Source organism: Diaphorina citri, unplaced genomic scaffold (genome assembly GCF_000475195.1).
Source record: "Diaphorina citri unplaced genomic scaffold, Diaci psyllid genome assembly version 1.1 scaffold249, whole genome shotgun sequence".
Lineage (NCBI taxonomy): Eukaryota > Metazoa > Arthropoda > Insecta > Hemiptera > Psyllidae > Diaphorina > Diaphorina citri.
In genome coordinates this window covers 239,974-258,475 of record NW_007377686.1, presented here as the reverse complement: position 1 = coordinate 258,475, position 18,502 = coordinate 239,974, and the positions used below count along the sequence as shown (strand labels likewise).

Genomic DNA, 18,502 nt, shown 5'->3' with positions numbered 1-18,502 from the left:
AAAAAAAAAAAAAAAAAAAAAAAAAAAAAATAAGTAAATCAAAAATGTCCGAAATGGTTTATGTGGTTAAATAGCTACTACAATAATGAATAGAGGAAAAAAATGAAGAGGTTTGATAGAGGGAACTACCAAGGTCTTATAATCCCGAAAGTGAAGAGAGAAGGAAGACAGGAGAGGAAAAAGTCAGCCCTTCCGAGAACGAACATTATCCATTCAGAACAAAATCCACCTCCCAGGCGGGAATCGAACCCGCGGCCTAGCGCTTACTTACAAAGCAGGTGCGCTACCCTCCAAGCTTACTAGGTTGGGAATAACATAATGAATAGTGGAAAACATATCTGTATGATGGTGTATTGAATGTGTACTGTACCTTTTAGTTCCAGATATGTACCAAATTCACTACTTTCCTTCCTGTAGGAAAAGGAAAGTAAAAATCCAAGCTGAAACAGAACTTAGAACCTACTGTTGAACAGGAAGTTTACCTTGGAGGATTTGTCCTTGAGTGAAATGACACCAGACTCAATCATCTCGTGGTACAGATCATTACCCTCACGGGTTCTCTCTCCCACTCCGGCAAACACGGAGTAACCACCATGGGCCTTGGCTACGTTGTTGATCAGCTCCATGATAAGTACAGTCTTGCCTACTCCAGCTCCTCCGAACAGACCGATCTTACCTCCCTTAGCGTAGGGGGCGAGCAGATCTACGACCTGTGAGAGAACAAGGGGTATAAAATATCTTTTAGTAAAGAGAAAACCCTGCTTTCGTGTTTACTGGAGATCCTCTTAGCTCAGGACTGCAAGTCCAAAGATGCATGATAAAACAGTGCAACAAGATGTGATAAAGTGTGATAAAATAACTACACATTCATTTTGTTTAATTCGTTTTTACTATTTTATAAAATCCAAAGAAAATAGACACCTCGTCTTATGATCATTACTTTTGGAATAAAGGGACTTTACAGTCTCATTCAAGAAATATAAGTGAGGTCTATCGCGTTATTCACAATACTTACCTTGATACCAGTGACCAGAATTTCTTGTTCGACACTCATCTCCACAAACTCAGGAGCATCAGCGTGGATGGCAGCAGACTTGTCGGTATCAATGGGACCTCTTTCGTCAATGGGTTCTCCAATAACGTTGATAATTCTGCCCAGAGTTTCAGCTCCGACAGGGATCTTGATGGGATTGCCAGAGTCAGCCACAACCTGGCCTCGAACCAAACCCTCGGTACCATCCATAGCAATGGTACGTACAGTGTTCTCTCCTGGAAGTTGCAAGTATAAGTAGTGCTTTATTTAGGCTACCAGTTTAGAAATAGATGTCCTATTACACTAAATCCCATTACAAGAGGAGAGTTATGTAATTATTATACTTATTTTAATCTCACATACATTTCTCCAGTCCTCTCTCACATACATTTCTCCAGTCCTCTCTCTCACATACATTTCTCTACTCCTCTCTCACATACATTTCTCTACTCCTCTCTCACATACATTTCTCCAGTTCTCTCTCTCTCACATACATTTCTCCAGTCCTCTCTCACATACATTTCTCTACTTCTCTCTCTCTCACATACATTTCTCCAGTTCTCTCTCTCATACATTTCTCCAGTCCTCTCTCACATACATTTCTCCAGTCCTCTTTTCTTTATATCTTTCTCCCCCCCTCCTTAGTCACTTTTTTTTTTCATTTTCTTTCTTAACGTATCTCCCCTCTTTGAAAAAATCTAGATATGTTTTTAAACTTTAACCTACCCTTTGTAAATTGATCAGATTTTTCATAGCTTCACACTGTGATTTTTCATTTTCGTCCTATTTCAAAATTGACCTATTCACCAAGTATCTAACTTTCTGATTTATAGACATTCTGTCTTCATTGTATTCTACTTTATTTTTCTACTCCAATTATTTGTTCTTCACCTTCTTTTTTTCTAAAATCTAGTGTATTTCTCTTAAAATGATTATCTTACCCAAATGTTGGGCAACTTCCAACACCAGACGGGGAGATCTGCCCTCAACTTCCAGAGCATTGAGAATGGGTGGCAGGTCATGATCAAACTGAACGTCTACCACAGCACCGATGACAGCAACTACTCTGCCATTGCCTTTTCCCTTGGGTGCAGCCTTAGCAGCATAGTCTGTAGAAGGTGAAAAACAGATCATTTTTATGATTAGTTACCTATCATTGTTTTTTCGCAAACAGACCACTGTAGGTTGCTGTCTAATTCTACCTAATGATTGGGTTCTTTGTCAAGTTTCTATCAGGATAATTTACCAGTTTTTCAAACAAGATGTATCCCAAGTTGGATTAATAATAATTGGGTAAAGAGCCTGTGTCTAAGCCTAACCTCACAATGTGCAAAAATTTAATCAATACCATGATCTTTGATCCATTGACCCAGTATACCCTATACCCTCATAACCAAAGGCTAGCCTAGTAAGTAGATACATATGAGATAATAATTGATTTTTCCTTAAAATATAATTCAAAATGAAAATTAAAACAAGGTCTAACATTGCATAAATACTCCAGTAACAAGAAGTTTGAATCAGTAAATTGCTTGGCAAAAGCAGTGTCTCTAAGTTATTTTAGTATCCATGTGCCTTACAAATGACCTACAAAAACTGAAGAAGATACCAGCTACATAACACCTCACTCAATGTCACACCCAAGTGAATAAGAAGATACAAAATGAACATCTGGAGTAGCTTTGAGCTTCCAATCAACAAGAATTTAAAGTCAGGTATTATCTACTCAAGATATGAGAGAACATTCTGTAACCTTAGCAAATAGGCTGATAGCTCTGCTACACTGGAAACCATGTTATTTCAAGGACTTCCTATTTTTATCAGCTCAAATCAGATGAACCATTAGGTTTTAAAGAATGTTTTAGAACTAATCGTGCAGATTCAAAGGTTTAAAATCATGTTTTGAAGGGAAATAAAGTGGAAAACCACGGAGATTCCAAGCAATCACGCCTGTGAGGGTCAAAAGGACACAAGTTGATAATCCAATAAAAAGTGAGGTTCTCCATTGAAGTCCTACTCACGTTTGTTGATGGTGAATCCAGCGACGGCCTTTGAGGCTTCTCCTTGCAGTAAAGCTGGGTTCAGAGTGGGCTTGACAGCTTTTAAAGCCCCGGCAGTTGCCCTAGATATAGCTCCTAACATGTTGACGACGTACTTCACAGGAAAGACAAATCGGAACTCAAAACTTTCGGCGGAGCGGTGTTCACTGTTCACTCCTTGATAGAAAATTTGAGAAAAAATTGACGTCACATCAGCTGATTACAAAATTTCGCGCATGCGCGGTCATAGTCATTACATGTTAGGCAACATGAAAACAAATAACTAGTCCCACATAAGAAACAGGGTGTGGGCAAAGTTTAGAGACTCTCGTAACTTCATAATTATTTATTTTTCCACATACATTGCTTTTAAACTTGAAAAGATTAGCCGTATTTTATTATGCGACTTTTTTAATAACACAGATAACAGATTCCAATTTCACGGCCACTTACTGCCTCAGGCCATAATAATTTCAATGGCTACCTATCTGAAGGAGGCCTGCCGTACTTTAGTTATTACCGTACCAGACCTCGATTACCGTACAAAACCGTACATCTGGCAACACTGATCGTGGATCAGAATTAATTTTTTAGTGACTTTTTTGTTTTCCTTACTTCAGTTGGCAATAATTTGAACCTTTTCAAAACAATCAAAACAATTTTTTTCGAGCTTTGAGCTTTCGCGAATTTCGAAGTCTAGAATTTTGAGTGTGAATTTTGATTTGAGCTTGGAAATTTTCATCTTATCCTTTAAGTTTTAGCTTTTCATATTATTTAATACCAATACAAATCATTTAACAAAGAGTGTTTTGAACAGTAATAATGTAAACCGTTTTAAATGGTACCTAACTCAAGGGTGTCTACTGTTTGGGTCTATCCTTATAAGTACATGCTTTAAAGGACCTAATACCTCTCGATTTTTAGAACAAAAGTTTATCCACTTTCTGCTGGCTTTAAAAAACTTTTGAAAATGACAGCAGCAGGTAGTTCGTCTTCCATCACACCTAATGTGTTGAGTGACATTGTACGAGTGTGCTGGGGAACTAATGTTAAAGAAGACATATTTGTCCGATGGACACAGGGTAAGTGAAAAGCCAATGAGTAGAATTTGGTATTTCAGTGACTACAAGCAGTGTGTTCAAACCCGAGGAAGAACTTTAACCAGATACAAATATGTTCCTAGTTCTAAAAGCATTTAGTTATTCCTTTTTTGATTACAGGGTTTCAATTTTCTCTTGATGAACCAACTGCACTGGTCCAGTATGAAGGTGGACCTTGTGCTGTGCTGGCTCCAGCCCAAGCTTTTATTCTTAAGTATATTATACAAAACGTTGATCCTGTCAATGATAACTGGAGAACTATCGAGCAAGAAGATCAAAACAAACTTCTGGTACATGCTGTTGTGGAGATGCTGAAGCAAGCAGTAGATTCCAACACATTTCACATTGTGTACATTGATGCAACAGAGGCTTCATCACCAGATTATAGCTTTGACCAGTTTCATTCTCAGATAAAGTAAGTAGATTTTCTGTGTGACACTGTACTGCCACACTGATTTCTGTGAGCACATTAAACAAGTGGATGTACCCTACTCAATTTGATGTCTAGGGTCCTTCAGAAAACTTAGGTACATACCAAATTTTTGTGTTTTGCAGGGTGCAGTCATGTTCAAGCTGTGATGAAGTAGAACAATTTTACAATCAAAGGATAGATCTGCTGTATAATAGATTTGGCGTTCTTTTATTTCTTTATTCTGTACTCTATTCCAAAGTAAGTATTCTTAGGTACTATTCCTAAACAACCTATTTGTGCATTATGCTTTAGTTTTTGTGCACTGTTTAAAGGTAGGATTTTGAAAGGTAGGATTTTGAAAAAGTAGCAAAATTGCCATTTTAAAGCATGTTATGACATTGTACCAAAATATGGCACCATGACCATAATGACAAATGTCTGACTCTGTTCATGATAGAGGGCAGGCCTGAAAATAGATAAAATATTTATTTCTGTTTTGCTTTATTTTTCAGGGACTTGCCAGGCTAAGGTTAGAAGTATCGGACATTACTGAGCCTCTCATAGATAGGGAGTTTGGTTATGGAAGTCAGAGTCTTATCAACCTAATGATCACTGGACGTGCTGTAAACTATGTGTTTGACCATGTTCAAGACATAGATGGTTTACAACTACAAGGTATTAATCAACAAAGCCAAATTGGATTCCTCACATTGCTAGAACATCTGAGATATTGTGAAGTGGGGTCTTATTTAAAGAACCCCATTAATCCAGTATGGGTATTGGGATCTGAGACACACCTGACAGTGACATTTTCTTTTGAGAAACGCTTAGCTTGTTTAGAAAGTTCTGCTGATAAAGCCAGACGTGTTTTTAAAATGTTTGACCCAGATGGTAACAATTTCATTGCTAGTGATCACTTGCAGAACCTGTTAGCCAAATTGGATCTAGTCTCTGACATTAACTATGTGGATATCATGAGGAAAAAATTAGACCCTGATGAGCTGGGAATCATTCTCCTGTCAGCATTTATGGATGAGTTTTTTGGTGACCCAGAGAAACCTCCACCTGATATGTTTGATATCTTCCACTATAATGGATTGGCAAGGTCAAACTATGAACGTAAAGTTATGTACAGAATGGCACACTGTGTTCTTCTTGAATGTAATATCAACTGCCTGCTAGAAACCAATCCTATGCTAACATGTCTGCAGACCAAGTGGCCTAGCATTGAGCTTAGCTGGGTTCATGGGGTCACCCCATCCCTCAACTAATCTCTAAACAGTGGCATCATAAAATGTCTTGTGATATTCCTTCCTAGCTGATGTCAAATGAGTATTTGTTATTTTTCCATTTTGTACAGAGGAGAAATTTTGTTAATAACAAAATCAAATGAATATCCTAGATGTTCTGTTTTGTTTTGACTTCTGTGGAGTTAAAATTTGAGAATAATGAGATTAATCTATTAAAATCTTCCTGCCAATAATGAATGTATTTAAATAAATAAAAATGTGTTTTAAAAAAAAAAAAAAAAAAAAAAAAGCATTTGGGATGTGTTTTTGTTTTTTATGGGTCTAATTTTGGGGTGACTTTACCATATTATGAGGACTGTAGCAAGCTTATCATCTACCTACTGAATTTGTAGGTACTTTTTCATAACACTGATACATACATACCTAGTACATTGTATTAAGGTGCCTACACACAACCAATCCTAACTGCAAAGGGTATGACTTAAGCCAATTTAAAAATTGTGTGTAGCTAGGTAGTATTATGGACACCATGTAGTGTCAACACTATTATTCTCGTTTTTCATGTGATTTAAAATTAAACCTCAACGTTTACACCTTTATGGCTTTGTCCAGGCAGTTTTTTACATTTTTTAATTTCACTTGTATAAAATAATAAGTGCAGCAGTACTAAATTTATTAATAATATCCTAATCACTCTAATACTTGAATACCTAGGTAGGTAGACACAATTTATATTCATAGTTCAGGGGGGAAATCATTGTTGGGTTTAGTTCAGCAATTTGTCAACAGTCCAAACTTGAAAATAATTATAATTTGACCCATGAGATACAAACTGTTTTCTGGCCAAATGTGACTGTGATTCCAGAATCCAGACATTGGTTTTCATTGATTATTCACAAATCCCCCTTTAGAATTTAGAATTGTTCCAACTAGTGTTGTGTTAGCCATATGCACCTCTACATCTTGTTTCCCCCCCTTTTTTTTCTTTTCCATTTATTTAGTTTATTTTTCACATCAAGGAAAAATCTTTTTGTTTATTTATTCATTATACCTATTAGTTTGAAACAAATTTATTAATTTCATAATAAATCAATGACTGAGGAATTAAATCAGAGAGTTGTATCTATCTAATTTAAACTTATAATATTCTTTGATTGTTTATTTTATTTTAGGTACCTACCAACGTACCAATCTACAGTTTTTGTACATTTTTTTTTTATATAGTTCAACCAAAAAATTGCGATCTCGCTAGAACTGCGATTTGCAAAAGACAAAATAAATAAAATGTACTGAGTTGTAGGTACCTATGGCCTTATTTTCAATTTTAATCCCCTGGAAAAAAGGACCCTCAGATGAGGAGTAATCCAAAGGTATTATAATATAAATAATCAGAGGCAAAATCCGCATTCCATAACGTGTGCCTGCCTTGTAAGCGTTAGGTCGTAGGTTCGATTCCCACGCGGTACAAACTTTATCCTAAAAAAGTACAGCTAAGGTTCATTTCGTTCTTGGAACGGCTGGCTTTCTTGTATCCTGTAATCTCTTCGATTTATCGACAGGGTTCCCTCTATCAAACTTCTTCAATAAGTTGATTTTTTCTGTAGGTAACTTAGGTGCGTCATAACTTTTGTGACATGCGAAGTACAGGGTGCCTACAATGTTTTTTTTTTTTTCAAGGAACGCGCGCCAGCTGTATGCAACGAGCACAAATTTTTGTTATCAATGCGCGTCATTTGAAAACATTTGCCATTGGCAATGATGGAAGAAATTTTTTTCTTGAAGTTTGGAAGGATAGATATGCAGAGACAAGGGCAATTTGGAAATTTATTGAATAAGAAATGTCTTTAGCAAAGGTGTATGAAGTCTGAAAAGATGTAATTTTATTGATTTAACTTGATTTAATTTTAAAAATTTAAAAAAATCGATGGCGTCCCTCTACTCCAGAAAACAGGTTGACCAACGAAAAAAAAGTTACCTAAAAAATTAAATAGTAATGCCATTTCAAGTGTATTATTAAAGGCTCTAACTTAATGATTAAAAGATAAATATTGATTTATTATAGTAAATTTGCCATACTAATCAATATTATCTAATAAATTACCCTGAAACCCTGAATTTGAATCTTTCTAAAAAATATTATTTTCTATCTGAAAATACCGCGCGTCATTTTGGACGCCATTACGAAAAGTGCGCAAAGAACAAATTTCATTTGTGACAAATGGCGCCTACTTTTTCATTCGAAAGAGAACTTTGAATTTTTAAATTTTGAAGAAAATTGTGCGAAACCTGAATTCAAGTGTTTTCACACCTCAAAAGGATCTTGGAGGCTCAAACTTGGTTCTCGCGTTGGATTTACATCGGTTGGTTTGCCCTGAGAAAAGTTACAGCATGAAATAGAAACTATGTCATCAGGTAAGATTTGAAATCATCATCTTTTCGTACGAAAAATGAATTCATACGGGATCATACGTTGCTTTCAAAAATTTGTACCAGTTTTTCAAAATTCAAAATCTACCAGCGTAACTAATGTTGTATCTTTGGTTAAAACAATGAGCTCTCTTTTACCCACTGATTCTATTCATTCATATGTGGAAAGCTAATTTTGTGCTTTTGTTTTGACTCTGTAATCAATTATTTTCAATGCTTCTCTCTGGTATGTCATAGGTCCGTCAGAGATTGCCTAAAGCACTTCTTTGTAATATTAATGGTTTTAGGTCTTTATCAGGTGAATTCCACTGTGTCATTTGGATAAGTAGGTAGGTATGTTGGTTTTGTTCAAGTAAAAAATTCAATTGAGAAATTTTGTTCCTGTACCTTATGCTTCATACAGAACTTTCCGATAACTACTTATTACTATCACTATTGAAAACCCATTCAAAGTTGGGATCAGAAAAAAAAAAAACATATTTGACCATAGTGAGGACATTGATTCATACATATTCCAGTTTTGAGCTCCTGGGAACAAGTGGGTATGACTAGGGTGCTTTTCCACACGGAACTACCATGATATAGGTATTTGAAAAATGCAAGTTTCAAACATACTCTGATTATTATTTATGTTAAAGGCTCTCCAAGTAATTCTTTGTCTGTGGACGTTGAATCTTCCAATGTAAAATCAGAAATGGATTTGGATTCTATATCTCTCCACTCCGGAGATTATTTGGATGCTATCACCAGTGATGACCATGAGCCATCAGCAGAGAACAGTGAAACAATTGTTGTGTCCAATCCAGATGAGGAACCCTCGGAGAATCAAGTGGATTTCTTGGAGAAAGAAAATAATATGATAATGACCACAGAGGAAACAGGTGAGGCAATGAAAAAATAAATCATCAAACTAACACAAAAGGTCTCAAAATTAATGTCAATACCTACAATAAGATAAATACAATCTAACAAAGTGTATACTTCACTTTTTTGGTGCAGTCTAATGATGACAGACTGACAGTTGAGGATCTGTTGAATGTGGAACAATGACCAGGCCACTAGGTCTGTTTAGATAACATCGAGAAAATTAACCTCATAATCTCTCTATTTATTCCAGTTGAGTCATCAGAGACAAACAATGAAACATCAAGTTCAAACAACATATCTTCCACCGAACATGTAATTGTAACATCTGCTGGGATTCAAATATCAAGTGGTGACTTGCCTGGTACTCAGAAAATCATCACCACTAGAGTGGTGAATGCTAAAGGCCCCCAAAATGTGCTGCAGAGACCTCTGTCAATGTCTAATGTAACCAGTTTCAAGAAACCAGTCACCTCATTGGCTACAGGGTCAAGAAATGTAAGTTTGTTTTAAGGGTGGGTGATTATTTCACCACCCTTCCCAAAGGTGTTCTACTACTTGAGTGTCATTTTGCACCAAGTAGAAAACCCTCAGCAGTAGAGTTATAGATATACTGCTTTCCATGGCTAGCATACATCATTCAGGGATACATTGATTGACAATGGTACTAAGCAACTTGTTTTTTCTTGTTCTCAGATTATGACAAAAGCGGTTGTAAGTCAAGCTTCTTCAGGCCAGTCTTTCATTCTGGCAGGCCCTGACTCAAACAAGCAAAGTTTTGTTAAGATTGTATCGGCTGGTCAATCAAACAATACTGCCAAAACCATAACATTGGCCCAAGCTCAGAAGTTTGGTCTCTTGTCACCAGGGAAATTGCAACAGATTATACCTGCTGCCTCTGGAACTAAAGTAAGTGAACACTTGAACTATGAAAAAGAGTATTGAAGATTTTTATTTAAGAAGCAATGAAATATAAACGTTGTCCTGAAAATAACCAGAAGAACAAAAGAAGAATAAGCAAGTTGAAAGAATACCCTAAAAGTACATTAGTACTTACAGGGCTTTATTCAGAAAGAGAAGTAATTGTGAATTGGAATGAATAAACTTCTCATTATTATCATTATTAACTACACATATGTGAGTAGATCAGCCAGTAACTTAAGCACTTTGTTGCACTCAATGTAGGACTTAAGGGTTAAGTAACATTGTTCAAGGTTTATATCTAGATGAGTTGCTGTTTGTTATTTATTTCTGGATGCACTCAGTCTAATGAGGTAATTTGAAGAGTTGGTTAGAATGTGAACAAGTGAGTAAGATAAGATGGTTTTAACCCCAAAAAAATAATTTTAATGGGGGGAGGGGAGGTGTGTGTTGGGGAGGGGGGAATTAGATACCTTCATTATTACCAGAATAGAATCTTCATTACTCTCTTTTAATAACACTATTGCAAACATTTTTCCTTTCTAGAACATAATTATCAACAAAGGAATTGTGACATCCCCGAAGAAGGTCATGGTAAAGTCACCAGCCAAGATATTGCCAGCTCCAGGACCTACCCAGTCAACAGCGTTTGTTCCTCAGAGAATACTGGTGAAACAGGTAAATGAGACCAAAGATAGAAACACAATGCCATCAAGTCACTTGAGATCATGTGACATCATGGGAGTCATGTCCTGTCAGAAAAGGTCTACTGTCACCAGGTACCAGTACCTCACGCCCACATCGCGGGAGGTACCGTCCTTATAGCTATCGTGAACGAAATCACCTACTACATTATGGGAGAAATTTTAATTACTTTAAGAACCATATTTATTAACAAAATACTAGCTCTCAAACTGCACTGAAGCATCTATTCCAAACGCCAAACTGGCCAAAATTTGTCTGTCTGACTTGGAAGAGACTTTTTGTACCTACATAAATTGAGGTGTCTACACAAACATGTGTGGACACAATAACCTTAATGTTGATTAATAAGTGTTTTCAATGTGAGTTTCATAATTAGGGAAAGATTCCTTGTTCTTGTCCTCAAACGCTATAAACTTATGAAGTATACTAACCTATGGATCTCTTACATTTCAGAACACACTGAAAAACAAGCCAGGCCAGGTGATTCGTATCCCAGCCTCACAAATGTCGGCACTAGGGATTCAGCAGATTCAACTCCCAGGGTCTCAAAAGGTAAAATAGGATTAGAGTTGTATATGTAGTGTACTAACTCCCAGAATCTCAGAAGGTAAAACAGGATCAGAGCTGTATATCTAATGCACTAGGTTCCAGTGAGTTTCTTTTCATAATTATAGTCTTTTCACAACTTCAAAGACTGACTTGGTCAATATCTGGTGTGAACATCACACGGCTTTCCTTATCCTATTAAATTATGCTCAGCTGCGTTTCTTGGGTATGATTTTGGGAGTCTTTTTTTCCAAGAGGTTTGATAGAGGGAACTATAACTGCTAAGGTCCCTTCGTCCCGAAATCGAAGAGAGAAGGAGGACAGGATAGGAGAAAGCCAGCCGTTCCAAGGACGAACCTTATCCCTTCAGGATAAATCCGCCCTGGGCGGAAATCGAACCCGCGACCTAGCGCTTACGAGGCAGACGCTCTACCAACCAAGCTAACTAGGCTGGCCAAAAAGGGAATTTCTTTGGTGATTATGATGGTGGTAGTTTGCACGATTTAAATTTCCATTGTAAGGTCCGACACGCACTGTGTAAATGTAATGCAATCCGTTCTGTTTCAGGTATTGTGATTGTTTCGCCAACGGGGAGTTCTGTTACCAGTGCAACTGTAACAGCTGTTTCAACAACATCGAACACGAGGATGATCGGCACCACGCTATACGGCAATGTCTCGAGAGAAATCCCAATGCGTTTCGACCTAAGATTGGGAAGTGCCTGGTGGGCGAGGGAGAGAGGCGACATACGAAGGGCTGCAACTGCAAACGATCCGGCTGTTTGAAAAACTACTGTGAATGTTACGAGGTGAGTGAAGTGTGCACATTTTCCCAAACTTAGATCCCCACACCTTCATAAAATTGATTCAAGAAGACCCACCTCTTCAAGATTATATCAATAAATGAGGTTTGACAGAGAGATTGTATTTGCTGAGGATTTACTGTCTCGAAAGCGAAGAAAGAAGAAACCTTATCTGTTTGGGATAGTTTGCCCCGGGCGAGAATCATACCCGCGACCTAGCGCTTACAAAGTAGGCATGCTACCCTTTCAAGTTGACTAGATTATTCCATAATTTTCAAGGCCAGCCACTGTGATAGTGTGTAAACTCATCAGGTATCAGGTAGACCTGACAGGCGGACCTGATCAGCCGTACCTGTCAGGTTTACCTGATAGTGAGTGCCTGGCTCAAGAATTGTAAAAATTGATTGAGTCTGGCTCAAGAATTGTAAAAATTGATTGAGTAATTAATATCTCTCTTTCTCCCGACACGCAGGCTAAAATCCCGTGTTCAAATAACTGCAAGTGTGTGTCGTGTCGTAATGTTGAAGAGAATCTGTTCCTACGACTCTGCCAGACGGAGAGGACTGATAAACCCATGGAGGCGTGGAAAAACAAAATGGCCGAGGATGAGGATCACAGTCGACTGTGGAGTACAAAGTAAGGAAATTAGAATTATATTTCGAGATGGAAGCTCTGTTTTTCATCCCAACGCTGCGTTTATGCGCGTTTTTCATTTCACCTCCCCTCCTGGTGTTAGTAGCTCTTCGAGTGAACGCCGCGTCCTAAATTTCGGAAGCCACTGTCGAGTAGTATTCAGTTCCGCCATAACGCGGTATTGGAATGAAAATCAGAGCTAGAGAGTTCGGAAGTACAACCACGTCAGAGACGTAGGGTGTAGAGTAAACACTTCGGAGCTAAATAAGGGTGCCTTTCCTTTCAGAAAGGGAAACGATTTCCCCTCTTCAAGATGGTACGTTTCGTATGCACAAGCACTACCACGCCATACGAGGGGAAGTGGTCCATTTCCGTAAGGAAAATACATTATTATTAAAAAAAAAAAAAAAAAAAAAAAAAAAAACCGCCGCGCCGTTTTTATTTCGTAGCATTGGAACAACTGCTACATTAGACGCGTGTGGACTGTGTTGTAGCATGCCCATCCCGTAGTATATGTACCTCTCACCAGAGGGGCGAGAAGAGACACGATGTTGTGCCAAAAGGTATGGCCAAACACAGTCGACTGCCCGTCGATCCACATCGATCGACGGCCTTCGACTATGTGTGGACACACCTTGATAATAATAATAATAATAATAATAGACTCTCGAGTGGAAGGCAACCACTAGGCGAGGTTAACGCCTTAGGCGTTCTCTACCACCTAACCCCGAGAGCTCCATTATTATGTGGTCAAATTCTCAAATAAATGAGGATAAAATTCCATACCTCGGCTGGGATCGAACCCACGCCCTCCTGATTACCAGGCGAGCGTCTTGACCACTACGCCACCGAGGCAGGTTATTCTCTTCTCTGCTAACCTTTGGCAGGATTTTTTTTTTTTCTTCGAGTAACACTTGATTCAAGGATTGAAAGGTTTGATACTTGGGTTTCGTCTGTTGATTGACACATTTCTCCTCTTCTGCTTTCCTACAGGTTCAATATGTACGCATCCTTCAAACCAGTTCACCAGGGGGTATCAGACCGCGAGCGGTGGCTCCTAACACAAGCACTGCACCTACCACAGTGTTCTTGTCTAATGTTGTCAACAATACCACTGGCTCTACTCCTGCTAATACCACCAGCGATGCTAACACAGTAAGTATACTTCCTTCCCTATCCAATTGGTCGACTTACCCAGCATGCATGTGAAGAGTTTGGGCAGAGGGAACTGTAACACCGGAGGTTTTATTGGTAGAAAATCAAAGAGAGGAGTACAGGATAGACATTAGACAGCCACAGGCGTTCTGAGAACCAGCCTAATCTCTTTAGGATAGTTGAAGAGGTTTGACTGAGAGAACTGTAACAACGGAAGTCTAATTAACTTTAAAAATTGATTATCTCAGAATGTGGTTTTGGGCTTAAAACTTCATAACGAGTCATGTTGACATGCTAGGCTATACCACAATGTTTCCATGTGTTTCCAGACCTCGGTGAAACTGGTACCCCTAGGCAATAGCAACACTAGTTCAGTAAGCTCTGTCCCTACTTTTTCTTCTTCTTCCACCTGTATATTAGTACCAGCCAGTTATCTTGCTGACATGGACTTAAAGGTAAAATACATACTTGACCTTGTACTTATTTATACCGTGACCTCAAGGTATGTACTTATTTATACCTTGACCTCAAGGTAAAATACATACACTTGACCTTTTATGTACTTATTCTTTTATAACTTGACCTTCACTTGTTTATTCCTTGACCTTTAGGCGAAGTATTGACCGTTGCTTATTTTTACCTTGACCCGAAGTACGAAACATACTTGACCTTGACCTCAAACAAAATATTTGAGTTTTACTTATTTATACCTTGACATCAAAGTGACTATGATGATTTGATCATAATTATTGTATCATTAATCACTTCATCTGTAGCGGATCGGCGTTAGCCTGGATAGTCTGGCTAGGGGACGTTAAACAGAGAGTAGACTAGCGTCTGGCTGTGGAACTATAAACAGGGAGGGAAACAGCTAACCCTAACCAGCCTAGCTAGCTGGCAGTTTCAAAGGGCTCTCCCTGCTTTTAAAGGTTCTGGACGACTGTGGTCCAGGACGAGCCAATTAAACGTGGTTAGAGACCATCACCCCGGTGTATGGCAGGTACAAAAAGATGTCTTTTCTTTACTCTGCCAACACCATTCGGCGAAAGCTAAAGCCACTACAACAACAACATTGGATCATAATATTCATAATATAGAGTTAACTGGGTTCCGAGGCTCGTGTTGGTGCTAGAAAAAAGGGACTCATTGGTATCTCTAAGGTTTCATTTCAGTGTTTCTTAAATTAGATTTTATTATTCCTATTCTAAATTTAATTTTAATTATTATTTTTATTTCCAGTTGAAACCAGACAATGTGATCTCAGCCGGTAGCACGGTCACTCCTTCCTCTCAGTCTGGCGACATTCCCGTCATTCAAGCCGTCAAGCTGAAAACTCTGCCGGAATCTGCGCCGCCCGCTACTCCCACCCCTAGTGACAATATCGACTTTGACGATGCTAGTGTCAAATCAGAGGACACCTCCGCCACTCCTTACGAAGCCAAAGCGAACCAGGCCGGGGCTCGAACCCTCGAACCCAACGGGATTCGGCCCCGCAAACCGTGCAACTGTACAAAGTCCATGTGCCTCAAGCTGTAAGTTTTATTCTGTGCTTTTTCATTAAATACAAAGCCGTATTCGATTATGTGACTTTTTTTATAGTAAAACATGGCTGAAGCAATGAGATTGCGAGATTCCGCTTTGCGGAGCAAGTGTGAACATAAAAAAGTTACATAATCGAATACGCTTTGACTTGAAAATCTGGTGTGAACATCACACGGCTTTCCTTATCCTATTAAATTATGCTCAGCTGCGTTTCTTGGGTATGATTTTGGGAGTCTTTTTTTTCCAAGAGGTTTGATAGAGGGAACTATAACTGCTAAGGTCCCTTCGTCCCGAAATCGAAGAGAGAAGGAGGACAGGATAGGAGAAAGCCAGCCGTTCCAAGGACGAACCTTATCCCTTCAGGATAAATCCGCCCTGGGCGGAAATCGAACCCGCGACCTAGCGCTTACGAGGCAGACGCTCTACCAACCAAGCTAACTAGGCTGGCCAAAAAGGGAATTTCTTTGGTGATTATGATGGTGGTAGTTTGCACGATTTAAATTTCCATTGTAAGGTCCGACACGCACTGTGTAAATGTAATGCAATCCGTTCTGTTTCAGGTATTGTGATTGTTTCGCCAACGGGGAGTTCTGTTACCAGTGCAACTGTAACAGCTGTTTCAACAACATCGAACACGAGGATGATCGGCACCACGCTATACGGCAATGTCTCGAGAGAAATCCCAATGCGTTTCGACCTAAGATTGGGAAGTGCCTGGTGGGCGAGGGAGAGAGGCGACATACGAAGGGCTGCAACTGCAAACGATCCGGCTGTTTGAAAAACTACTGTGAATGTTACGAGGTGAGTGAAGTGTGCACATTTTCCCAAACTTAGATCCCCACACCTTCATAAAATTGATTCAAGAAGACCCACCTCTTCAAGATTATATCAATAAATGAGGTTTGACAGAGAGATTGTATTTGCTGAGGATTTACTGTCTCGAAAGCGAAGAAAGAAGAAACCTTATCTGTTTGGGATAGTTTGCCCCGGGCGAGAATCATACCCGCGACCTAGCGCTTACAAAGTAGGCATGCTACCCTTTCAAGTTGACTAGATTATTCCATAATTTTCAAGGCCAGCCACTGTGATAGTGTGTAAACTCATCAGGTATCAGGTAGACCTGACAGGCGGACCTGATCAGCCGTACCTGTCAGGTTTACCTGATAGTGAGTGCCTGGCTCAAGAATTGTAAAAATTGATTGAGTCTGGCTCAAGAATTGTAAAAATTGATTGAGTAATTAATATCTCTCTTTCTCCCGACACGCAGGCTAAAATCCCGTGTTCAAATAACTGCAAGTGTGTGTCGTGTCGTAATGTTGAAGAGAATCTGTTCCTACGACTCTGCCAGACGGAGAGGACTGATAAACCCATGGAGGCGTGGAAAAACAAAATGGCCGAGGATGAGGATCACAGTCGACTGTGGAGTACAAAGTAAGGAAATTAGAATTATATTTCGAGATGGAAGCTCTGTTTTTCATCCCAACGCTGCGTTTATGCGCGTTTTTCATTTCACCTCCCCTCCTGGTGTTAGTAGCTCTTCGAGTGAACGCCGCGTCCTAAATTTCGGAAGCCACTGTCGAGTAGTATTCAGTTCCGCCATAACGCGGTATTGGAATGAAAATCAGAGCTAGAGAGTTCGGAAGTACAACCACGTCAGAGACGTAGGGTGTAGAGTAAACACTTCGGAGCTAAATAAGGGTGCCTTTCCTTTCAGAAAGGGAAACGATTTCCCCTCTTCAAGATGGTACGTTTCGTATGCACAAGCACTACCACGCCATACGAGGGGAAGTGGTCCATTTCCGTAAGGAAAATACATTATTATTATACAATTGAATCAAACTTTATTTACAGATACAGATGGTAACAATATAAATACAAAATATAAATACAAAATAAAGTTTGATCAAGGGTGGGGTTAATGCCTAAGGCATTCTCTACCATCTTAATTACCATCCTTATTTTTGTGGCATTTTCACGTGTTTCTGGCAATTTTGCGGGTGCCCTTACGCCAGCAACATATGGCGAAGTGAAATTAAGTTCAATATGACGTAGTAAGGTTTGTCCTTCACATAGGTTTGTACCATTTTTTTTCCTTCTCTCTCTCTCTCTTAAACCTTCAAAAACCGGTCTTGAAATCTCAGTAAAAGATGAATAAAATACGAATTGTTTGTTTTGCAGGCTAGCGTTTAGCTTCATGTCGGAAACAATCGTACAAGCCACCTGCCACTGTTTGTTTGCCCAAGCAGACAAAGCTAAGAAATTTGATATTGAAGAAGAGGACCTTCAGAAAATCATCCTAGAAGAATGTGGCAACTGTTTGCAGCAAATAATCGCCATCGCCAGTAAATCCCTCAGTCAGAAGTCTTCGCACTCGAATAGCTAGTAGTCACCGAGTACAGAGGGTGCCGGTTCAAGTCCACGCCTTAGTATAAAATATTCAAGCAATATCAGGTAAGCTGCTCCCTTTAATCTTGGTATCTCAGTGATGAAGAGCTTGTCCAGTAATTAGGAGGCCGCGTGTTCAAATCCCACATTCCCAGTCAAAGCTCGAGACCATAAAAATTCGACCACGGTAATAATGAAGTTTACTGCTTGGTAAAGGATTCGTTGAAGAGGACTACTGTTTCCTTTCAAAAATTCATCTATTGAACATATTGACCCATTTACGCATTTACCCATTAGTGGTCAGTACACTCGCTCGCTAAACAGACGAGCGCACATATGTTCTATCCCTTTGACTTGTACGAACGGGACACCCCCTAGTAACAATTTCAAGCAAAAATTACTTGCAAACAATTCTATTTATTTGTGTTTGTCATATTATTTATTTAAAATAATTGTTACAAATGTAATATAAGAATGTATTTAAGTTATTCAATGACGAGTTTTTTTGTATTGTACCCTGTGAATAAAAATGATTTTATGTACCTATTAGGTGAAAAGATTAAAATAAAAACGAGCATTGAAATTGAAATATTTTTAAGTAACAAAAACAATGATCTATAATTTCGTCACCATTTTCCACATAAAGTATAGGAGATCACATCGCAGTGTGGACATTATCAAGTTAATA

General features: G+C 38.8%; 3 protein-coding genes across 4 annotated transcripts; 2 read left to right on the top strand and 1 right to left on the bottom strand.

The window, feature by feature from the left end:
• Positions 1–437: 437 nt before the first annotated feature.
• Positions 438–3,263, bottom strand: LOC103506594 (ATP synthase subunit beta, mitochondrial-like). Its single transcript, XM_008470991.3, has 4 exons — positions 3,055–3,263; positions 1,975–2,142; positions 1,016–1,269; positions 438–710 (listed from the first exon to the last, which is right to left on the bottom strand). The coding sequence occupies exons 1-4, from the start codon at positions 3,173–3,175 to the stop codon at positions 453–455; spliced, it is 801 nt and encodes a 266-aa protein (XP_008469213.2). The 5' UTR covers positions 3,176–3,263; the 3' UTR covers positions 438–452.
• A 477-nt stretch (positions 3,264–3,740) lies between these two features.
• On the top strand, positions 3,741–6,943 carry LOC103506593 (ubiquitin carboxyl-terminal hydrolase MINDY-3 homolog). Its single transcript, XM_008470990.3, has 4 exons — positions 3,741–4,154; positions 4,293–4,587; positions 4,728–4,842; positions 5,097–6,943. Exons 1-4 carry the CDS (start codon positions 4,043–4,045, stop codon positions 5,853–5,855), a joined length of 1,281 nt encoding a protein of 426 aa, XP_008469212.1. The 5' UTR covers positions 3,741–4,042; the 3' UTR covers positions 5,856–6,943.
• Positions 6,944–8,037: 1,094 nt separating this feature from the next.
• LOC103506591 (protein lin-54 homolog) lies at positions 8,038–18,422 on the top strand. Of its 2 annotated transcripts, XM_008470987.3 has the most exons (12): positions 8,038–8,246; positions 8,900–9,142; positions 9,379–9,623; positions 9,822–10,034; positions 10,593–10,724; positions 11,205–11,303; positions 13,726–13,887; positions 14,217–14,342; positions 15,127–15,419; positions 15,990–16,230; positions 16,697–16,860; positions 17,608–18,422. In XM_008470987.3, exons 1-12 carry the CDS (start codon positions 8,237–8,239, stop codon positions 17,810–17,812), a joined length of 2,133 nt encoding a protein of 710 aa, XP_008469209.1. In that variant the 5' UTR covers positions 8,038–8,236; the 3' UTR covers positions 17,813–18,422. The 2 variants fall into 2 exon arrangements, with proteins under 2 accessions (XP_008469209.1, XP_008469211.1); XM_008470989.3 differs by lacking the exon at positions 14,217–14,342.
• Positions 18,423–18,502: the final 80 nt, after the last annotated feature.